This window comes from Camelus ferus, chromosome 6, assembly GCF_009834535.1.
Source record: "Camelus ferus isolate YT-003-E chromosome 6, BCGSAC_Cfer_1.0, whole genome shotgun sequence".
NCBI classification, from domain to species: domain Eukaryota; kingdom Metazoa; phylum Chordata; class Mammalia; order Artiodactyla; family Camelidae; genus Camelus; species Camelus ferus.
Genome location: NC_045701.1, coordinates 59,345,859 through 59,356,159, shown reverse-complemented (window position 1 = coordinate 59,356,159; position 10,301 = coordinate 59,345,859). Strand labels below are relative to the sequence as shown.

At 37.9% G+C, this 10,301-nt stretch overlaps 1 protein-coding gene across 1 annotated transcript in view; it reads left to right on the top strand.

The window, feature by feature from the left end:
* Positions 1-8,152: 8,152 nt before the first annotated feature.
* C6H14orf39 (chromosome 6 C14orf39 homolog) overlaps positions 8,153-10,301 on the top strand; it is a 43,872-nt gene continuing 41,723 nt past the window's right edge. The window contains exons 1-3 of the mRNA XM_032482138.1: positions 8,153-8,339; positions 9,137-9,198; positions 9,297-9,353. Of these exons, the coding sequence (XP_032338029.1) occupies positions 9,150-9,198; positions 9,297-9,353 (106 nt within the window). The 5' untranslated portion in view covers positions 8,153-8,339; positions 9,137-9,149. The remainder of the gene's footprint in view (positions 8,340-9,136; positions 9,199-9,296; positions 9,354-10,301) is intronic.

Here is a 10,301-nt window from a genome sequence, read left to right as displayed (position 1 = left end):
TCTTAAGTAATCAAAGATCTGATAAAGACAACATGAAGCAGAGGAAATTACTTTGATAAAACCAGAATCTCTCTTTTCTAGGCAGATTACTTAAAAGTTGAAGAAAAACCTTTCATAAACTCATTAGGAACAGGCCAGTAGTCCAAACTAACTTTGTCCTTTCAGCAGAATAAAAAAAATCATTTCATTTTTACATAAGTGCACTCCTGATATTAAAGATTATTTTTCTTTAAGCCAATTAAATAGAGCTCTTTTACAAATTAATTTTGGCAATACCCTCCAAAGATAGAAAAGCATCACATATACATAACAAATATTCATAGGCATACATCAGCATATAGACAGATATAGAGGCCCCATATCTTTTGTTCCAAAACCTTAGCCAGAAATCAGATACAACAATATAAAACTCATACATTTCTAAACCAGTTGAATCCAAATGTGTCTCTGGCAGGTGGAACAAGTTAAGATTGCCCGCTCACATGGCTCGAGCTTCTTACTAGTATTGTGGAGAAGACTTTTAAGGTTTGCATTTGGCCTTCACCAGTCATCTTATGGAGGCTGTGGACTAGATTGTGGGCAAGGGAGCTTCTATAAACGTCTGTATTTTAGTCTCTTACCCCTCTTTTTTCTCTTCAGGCAATCATGGGCAGTGTTTTAGTTATCTCCTGAGGTGTTTACATGTCAGATACAATTTACAACTTCAAGGGACAGAGAATGAATGCAAGTTTTCTCCTAGGAGTTTTGGGATATATTATTCTGCTCTTCTGCCTTGTCTGCCAGTCTCCAGGCTAGCAGAATCATGGACAACTGCATGCCCATCTCTAACTTTAACTTTTCTTCCAAATTTCTAACTCAAGTTATTCTCCAGTTGGGCTGAACTGCCCACAGAGAGGCCAGCCCACTGTGGCAGGCATTCCTTTCTCTTTCCCACAGTTCTCTGTATGCAGTTTCTCAAACAAGCTTGTTAAAGAAGCCATGTTTTTGGGGTGTCCTCATACTCATGCAGTGGTCCACAAGCATCTGACATATGGGTCGCCCCCTCCTCACATAGAGGTCAATGGTTGGGATTTCCACTGCAGATGACTCTGAAGGCCCGTTACTTCCATCTCCTTGCTGGCTCACCAGGTTTTGGTTTACAAACTCACCATCCTGAACACAGAAGGCAAGAAAGAACAAAGAAAGAGGCAGACTACTCCAGATTGGTAAGTGGCGGGTTTAACAAGCAAGGGAACTGGCTTACAAGACTTGTCTGGAGTGAGTTCAAGATGAGTCTACCTCTGAACCCACTCCCCAAATCTTAAAAATTTATAATAGAGGCCTTAACTGGGTTCAGTCACATATATAGTCCAGAAGCTCTCAGCGACACATTACTCCCTTAAGGCTACACCCTTGAAAATGAATCCCACTGTGTGAATGGTAAGCAGAGAGTACATTCCAAGGACATTGGAAAGGGTGAGGAGCCTCTGATTGCCTGGGTCCAGCCTGCAGGTTAACTGGAGGTCACGTCCTCTGGATGACCTCCTCCAACAAACTGCATTACATATTTTGGGATAAGTTGCATCTTTACAGTGTTGACTGTTCCCATTCCTATTTATCCAAATGTTGTTTTATATCCTTCAATAACATTTTATACTTTCCTCATATAGAAAAGCAATCATGAGAACTGAAAAAGCATCAGTGGCTTGACGCTATTATTGTAAAGGTCTTAAGTCCTGCACAACTCCAAAGATTTTGCAAGCATCGTTGTATTATAGCATGGTACAATAATTAACATTTACTATTGTTTAAAATGAATGAGGAAGTTTTTCCGTTGCATCCCCCTGACTTGGTAGATACAGATAATTGGAAGGGGAAGAGGAGCAGAAAATGAAGAATTGTCTAGAGCAGGGCCATGCTAATTGGCTTTTCCTATCTACCTTCTACTCCTGTGAATGCTCCCAGACTGAAGCCCAAGAAATAGTCTTTAATGAAATTGAGTGATTAGCCTGAGAAGGTATAGGTCTTTCAAAGTGGAGAATTTGTTCTTACTCAGGGCTCAGAAATTATGCTAGTGCATTCAAAAATCAGTAAGGAGCCTGAGGGATTTAGTGATACGGTGAAGAAGACATATGATTCTTCTGTTTACATGGGTGAAAAAGTACACTTTGAAACTCTAGGGAAAATAAAAGCTGTACAGGAAATCATGGCTCAAATATGAAACAAATTAAAACATGGCATGATTACACTCAACTGATAAAGACTAAAAGAAAATTTAATTGATTTTGTTGCTTGGAAATTTGATGCAAGTAAATTTTCAGATGACATGTGTAGTGACATAAAATTTCATCACCTCTACTTTTCTGCATTTTTTTTTTTTTAAGATCTCAGTAGGTGCAGGAGATTTAAATCCAACTTGGGCTATCTTGAAAAGGGAATCTATTGACTTACGGAACTGACTAGCTGACTCTTCCACATCTTACTTCTGCTTTGATCTCTGTTGTCATTGAAGGACAGGTTTTTTCATGTGGTAAGAAAAATACTTATCAGCAGCTTCAGCCTTACAAGGTTTTTGAAGTTTACCAGCTAAGGTAGAAATTTTTCTCCTATTGTTCTACACATACTGTTTAAGGAGAGACTGGCCTCACAGCACTCCACCTTGCTGAAGTCATTGATTTAATATCTCCAAACTATCATCCAAATAACATATGTGTATTTCTGTTATGGTAGTTATAACTATTAATATGTCTCCATTGTCAAATGGAGAGGTTTTTGAGAGCAAGGACTTTCTTCATCTTTATAAAACTAATGTTCAGCATACAGTGCCATAGTCTTCAGAGAAAGTGCCATAAACTTCAGAGAAAAGGAATATCTATAATAATCAGGATGGTCTTTCTGAGAGGTTAGGACTAGAAATCTGAAGAACGGATAGATCTTGATTGGCTCAAAGAGAAGAAACTTTCCAGTTGGGAGGAATATTGAACACGAAGCCATGAAAGCTTAAATAAGCATAGGGTCTTCATGAATTAGTGAGGGAACTGCTTAAAATAGATTTTGTTGAGAAATCAGGTTGAGATCAAATTATAGATCTTAAAATAGTGCAGAGGCATTCCAATTTGAAACAGAGGAAAATATAATCAATTTCTTTTGAATTATGAGTACCATGATGAAATAGCCATAAGAAAAATAAATATTTTTATAGGAAGGAATAGGAAGAATATAGAATAGATCAAAGGGGAAGTGTTATACCCAGTCTGTTACAGTAATCCGGATGTGAAATGATGTAACCATTTTTGAGCACTTATCATTCATTCATTATAATATCTGTTGAGTTTCTGTCATGTGCTAGGCAGAGCTAGGTGCTGGGGATACAAAGGTAAGCAAGAAAGGAATAAAATTAAAGAATTATGTGATGGAAAGGATAAAGATTAAGAGTAAATTAAAATTTAAAATTTTACTTAATAGGATTTTAGAAGTACGTAGGTATATTTGAAGGAAACAGACTTGCACCAAAAACAGAATTAAAGTACATGAACAGTAGAACAATGAATGGGACAGACTGATATTAAATGGTGTCTATGAGCTCTACAAGAACAAAAAAGGCTGTTTTTTCTTTCTTTCTTTTCTTTTGCATTTGCCTAGTATGGTTTCTACACACTTGGAAACCAACCAGCATTAGGATTATTGTCGAGAAAGGGCAGCAGAGTTGTCAAACAACTATATTTTATTGACTTGGTAATCCAAGGAGGTCATGAAGGTATAGACCAAATTTGGCCAGGAAGTCAGCTAATCCCGACACTAGGGATCAAATGAGAAAACAAAGGAGAGGTTTTTGTTTTAATATTAAAATACGAATTTTAATCATGCATTTTTGAAAATCCTGGCACACTTTAAGCCTGTTGTTTTTCCCACTGACTTGATTGCCATTGTTCTAGGAAATTCATTTTGCTTCACTTCTCCTATGACTATTTTCCCTATAAAGACTGTTCTTAGGCTGAAGTGGCATTTATTCCCTTGGAATTGCTTGTGAATTGAATTGGGATTATAACTATTATAACAAAATACTGCTGTAACCTATTCATTGTGGCCACCAAGGTGTTTTTGTGTGTTGGGGGAGGGGAAAACAGGCAGATGGGGTCTGTTTTCATGGAGCCTACCATATAGTGGATGAGACAGATATTTATACAATAATTGCACAAATAATTTAGAATTATAGCCACATTAAAGGCTGTGTAGATAAGTACATGAACTTTGAGAGGTAAACATGGTCATTGATGAGGCTGTGATACTTGAGTTGAGATTTGAGGAAATGAGTGGGAGATTATTAAATGAAGAAGGATAGGGCATTGAGGAGCCAGCAAGTGCACTGTCCCTGTGATGGAAAGGAGCATGTTAAGAACTGAAAGAAAGTCTGAAGGCTGGATTGCAGGGAGGAAGATAGAGTTGGTATAATATGAAGAAGCAGAGATAGGTAGGGACAGAATCATAAAGGGCATTGTAAGCCATGATAAGGATTTTGTCCTTTATTCTTAGAACAATAGGAAGCCATAGACATGTTTCAGGGAGTGTGTGTGTGTGAGACAGAGAGAGAGAAAAAGAGAGAGATAATATTAAATTTGCAATTAAGAATTGCTCTGTTGAGGGATGGATGGTGAATGGACAAGAGGGCCAGAGTAGATGTGCAGGAAAACCAATTTGGAAGCTGTTACAATTATCGAAGTGAGAGAAGGATGGCAACTTGGACTAAGATGGTGGCAACTGAAATGGAGAAAAATGGATGAATTTTGAAAGACAGTTAAGAGGTAAAATTGGTAGGATTTTTGATAGATTAGATGCACGGGACGACAGGAGAGGAAGACTGTTAAGGGTGATGCCTAGGTTTCCGGTATGCACAAATGGATACTGTTCCCATTTATGAAAAGAGATAATGGAAAAGGCACCGCATTAGTTGGAGAAAAACATGAATTGTGTTTTGGCTTATCATGTAGGCAGTTAGATATGTGGGTTTGGAACTCAGAGGATAGGTATCATGGAAAGTTGCTATTATTTTTGACTTCCCAGCATTTAAATCCACTTTTTATGTTTGGAGAACTTCCTACCTTAAAAATCTGAGAGGAAGAAGAAGCATAGCATGTGGCCTAGGCTTCTCCAATCAAATGTTCCCATCCCAAATTTTCACCTGGTAATATGTGACACAGAGAAGAATGCCCTAAGGAGAATCCCCTCTGGTAGTGGTGGCAGTTGAAATAAGATCAAGTTTACAGGGAAACTGTGATACTGGTGGTAGCAGGAATTGTGCTGGTGGTAGCAGTGTGAACTGCAGCCTTTATTGCTTGGTTGTGATGGTGGTGTCCTGAGCTCTAGTTCTGTAGTATGAGTTTGGGCATTACTCCTTGCTATGCTGTCTCTGAATCTGTTCCTCTAGCTTTTCTGGGGAATTGTTTATTTGTGTTACACAATATCCTTGTTAACAAACTTGATTTTTACTTAAACCAGCCAGAATCAGCTTCTGTTATTTGCCTCTAAGGACTTGAACTGATACTAGAGGTCTGTGCTATAGATATACTTTTGTGAGTCACACGTTCAGTGGTTGTATTGGAAGCTGTAGACAGGGATGAGATTACTTAAAGATAAGAACAGAATGAGAGAAAAGGGCTAGGGTTGAACCTAAGGAATTTATGATATTTGATGACTGAGTAGAAGAGGATGAGTCTGAAAGAGGAGATAGATAAATTATTAGAGATAGAAGAAAAATCAGGTAAATACTGTGTCTCAGAAGCCAAGATGTAGAATTATTAATTCTTGCTTTACATTTGAGGAAACTGAAGCTTAGGTTAGAAACTTGCCCATAGTTTTGACTTAACAAATGGCAGAACCAGAAGTCAGATAGAATCCGTATGTCTGACTACAAAGACTGCTTATAGAATGATTGGATGTATACAATAGACATATCAAAGAAAAAATTAACAAGACTGTGAATATTTATAAGAGGGAGTAGTAAGTCATATGAGATACCAATTTTTCATGTATTGATTTTTGGGGGAATTACTGTGCCTCTGAGACAGTATGTTAGAGTGAAAGGAAGAGATGACTTTGGATTTGGATTTGGATCAGAATGAACCCAGATTAATGGAACAGCATGTAAGTGAAAATATTTGGGTAACTCTCAGATACAACTGGAAATATAGATTTGGGAGTTTTAAGCACAGAAGTGATAACTGAAGCCATTATGAATGAATAATTCAAAGAAAACATAGAGAGGGGTAGAGTTAAAGAAAATGCTTAGATAAGAGTCTACAGTGAGTAAGGATGGTGAGAGGGAAAGAAGTAGAAGCTAAAATCAGAGGATCAGGTAGAGAACTGGGAGAACTGTAAGAAAGTAGTGTCTTGCTGGGACATTGTGCTGTACACCAGAAATTGACACATTGTAACTGACTATACTTGGAAGTCAGGGTTAGGGTCGCAGAGAATTTTAATAGGTCCAAGTATGGAAGAGAGTTAGAAAAAAAGATGGGAGTTTAAGACTAAGTAAAGACCATTACTTTTGAATAAAAATATATTATAGATTATCTGAGAAAGCAGTTAAATGTAATGGGGGATAGCGTTTGAGTTGAAAAAGTCAGTGAGGAAAGGAATGGAAAGGAATTGTAGGCAGGAAACATGCTTTTTGTTGGATAAATTTAGCCCTAAAGCGAAGAGTAATAGAGTGCAATTAGAATGGACAGGAGGTTTAAACTAAGCATTTTTTTCAGATTCTGATTTGCATGTATGGAGCAATAGGGGAAGGTGCAAAGAAAAGGTACGGAGATATTTTAATGGGAATTCTTTCCCAGAAAATGATTTGTTAGGATAAATGTTTACCTGAGTCAATGTTCTATAATTTTTCAAGTAGAACACTATATTTCATTGAGGGGATTTATAGAGGAGAATCAAATTTATTATTTAAGACCCTCCAATGGATGGAACATCTTCATCTTTATTGCTTTTTCCAGAAGGGATTTTTGGAATGGGATACGTGGTAGTGAAGTTGGTAGAACTCAGGTGTATTTTTTTTGAGAGTAATTAGAATTTGCATATATGTGAATGTAAATAAATTGATTTTCAGGTTTCAGTAAAGTGGTGTTTTTAGGTTTCCACAATATTTCATAAGAAAACTTATTGTTAAGTTGAAGTGGATCAACTCTTTCCACATATCGATTTTTCCTGACAGTCATAGCAATGTAGTGCATCAAAACCAAAAGATAATTTAGCCTTCATATCTATTCTCATGCTTTCCTAAAAAGGGGTAACTAATAAATATATTATAAACAAGTATAAGAATAAAGTTGCTAAATCTCTTATGTCATCACACATTAAATTAGCCTTGATGGCTCACTATCATTAATACTAACTAGCACCATTACATCACATTATAATAACATGGGTAATGCCTGTATGACCTGAAGTACTTAAGCAAAACAAAAAACAAACCGAAAGTAACTTTTTCATTTTAACAATCTGTGAAACAACTTAGGTTGCAGTGAATTGAGGCAATTATTTACGTCATTTATTAAATGTATCAATATTTACATTTTCACTTGAATTATAAAAACTATTAAAATATTAAAAACATTTTCACCAGAAATATACAAACAATGAAGGCAGTTTGGGGGACTGGTTTGTTTAAATTACTGTGAACAAGTTATAAACTATAAATAATTTTAAAATTATTTAAAAAGTGAAGTCTTTATTTCATTTTGTATATGTAGACAATAGACTTTGTCTAGGAGCATAAATTATCCAAAAACAGCATTTTGGACAGAAAATATTAATGCGCATTTTATTTGAAACTACAAAAAGTTTGAATGAAAATGATTTTGAATTTCTATACTTGGTTTTCAACAATTTTGAAAAATGCTGAATGTGAAAATGAATTTTGACGATTGATTCGAGTGGTTTTTGCCGTCATGTTAAAGTTAATATCAATTTTATTGCTGTTCTGCAAATAATCTTTTAAACTCTTATTTTACAGGCGGAATGAACAGTCTTAAAATAATAGCCCCGACAGTTTCCCTAGCCTGGGTCTGGGGCTTCTGACTCCAGCACGCCCTTCCGGGCGGCGAGGGGCTGGGTTCAGGCTTCGCGCGGGGCGGGAGGAGTGAGCGCCGCCGCGCCGGTCTCGCGGGGAGTCGGATCTCGCACCTCCGCGCGATCTGCAGCTCCTTCCGTGGGCTTCGCAGCGCCGGGCGGGGCCACAGCGGGGCTCTGGCCATTCGGGGCCCGCATCGCTGTCGCGGCCCCGCGCTCGCGACCCTGAGTGGAGTCCTGAGGGACCGGGAAAGGAAGGGCGTGGGCGTTCGGGTCTCAGAGGGGCGGCTGAGGTGGGTGGGAAGGAACAGTGTGCGGCGGTTATTCCCCCGGCAGGCGGCCCTGAGGGGATGGGGGGCAGGCGGGCTGGCCGGCCCTGTCCTCGGGGTACGAACCCAGGGCACGCTCTGAGGGCTCCCCAGCGCGCGGCCTCGCCCTCGGCCACGCTGCCGCCCGAGGCTGTGGGGGCCACCGCGAGGCTGGAGTGTCGGGAGCGGACGCGGCTGAGGGGACGCGAGGAGGCTGTGAAGAGAGTCCGCGAGCGAAGTTCCCGCTTCGAAACGCGCGGGCAGAGTAGCTCCTAGAATCTGCGGGTGACGAGAGAGCCCAACCCTGCCTCAGGCGTATTTTTAACGCGGCTTGGTAGTCCTGTGAATACCTACACTTTCTGGATTCTTGTGGTGAATTCGCAACTGTAAAATCGCAGGGTTCCTGTAGGTTTTCCTCGCTGTTGGTGAAGGACTTTAAGAATTTTGCTACGCGTAGTAGTATACACGTCGAGAAAGGACATACTCAGAGATATTATTTATTTTAAAGGGCACATCCTTTTGAGAAATCTGGGTTCTGTGGGCTCCAGAATATCCAGTGACTTACGGCATTACGACGTATAAACAATCAACGAAGTTTCAGTCATGCGAGTATTCAGCGAGTATTTATTGAGTACCTGCTAGGGCAGTGCCGAGTACTGGGATGAAGGGGTTTCTCCCCACCCCAGTTCTTGCTCCGCCCACATTTTTCTGTAATAATGCTGTGTCCAAAGTTTGGTTTTAGAAAATCCTTCCTTATTATTACTTTCTTTTTTTTTTTTTAGCATAGTATCCAAGATGAATGACAGCCTGTTTGTCAGTTTGGACAGACTTTTGCTAGAATTTGGTAGGTATAAAATGAAAATAGAGAAATAGGTAACTATTTGTATTATCATTTGACATTTTAATAATGAAGTGAAATCACAAAAGAATTGTTTATTTCAGTTTTCCAGTATGAGCAAGATATAAGTACTAAGGAAGATATGATTCAACGAATTAATAGTAAGTAGTTTTGCATGACAAAGATTTTTTCATTTTTTAATCTTTATGGTATATAAGATGCAGTCGCCTTGTTTAGGGTAACTTATAGCTGGCATTATAACTTTTCCCCGATTCTGTCTAGTGGCTAATAAAGAGTTATTTACCCTAATTACAGTTTTTCAGTAATAGATTTCTGTATTCAGAATTTAATTATTTTGTGTTTAAGAATTTTGTTTTAAGTAGAAGTGACCCTTAATTAAATGCAATGGAAAATGTTATTTTTTTTTCAAATAACAGATTATTTCAAAGATTTGAGTGAAAATTTAAAAATGTTTTTAGAAATCATCAAGTCAGCAGCTGGGATTAATGGATGCTACATTTTAAGGAATACTAATTATGAGTGGAATGATAAAGCAAATTACATAAACGTAGTACTTTAAGATCCTACATAAAAACTATTAAAAGAAAGTACAACTGTTAATTTCTTAATAGTTTTGAAAGGTAGAATTTTGGTTATCTTTTCTGCAACAAAAAAGAATACAGAATATTAAGAATTTATTTTAATATTTTTAAGAAAATATATTTTATTTTTATCTTGTATTTACTCACTAGTAACAAAGAAATAAGTGAGTTGAAGATGCATTAAATATTTGACATGGAAGAGATGAATGGAAATTTCACATTTGTCAAAAACAAAACTCTTATGTTAGTATCGTATGAGTAAATGTTTACATGAATTCATAACATCATAAGATGCCATTGACCTTAGATATCAATTAACCTAGCCCTCTTACATTTAATTTGAGGGACAGGGGACATCTATTTCTCTTCAGTCCCAAACACAAATTCTTAGCTTCTCGGTCTAGGAGCAAGCCTGACTCTGGTTCTGTACTTTTTAGTAGAGTGCCCTTCCCATCTCAAGCCTCACTTGCTCTCTGTTCTCTAGTTCTCCTTTTTTATGTTAGCTGC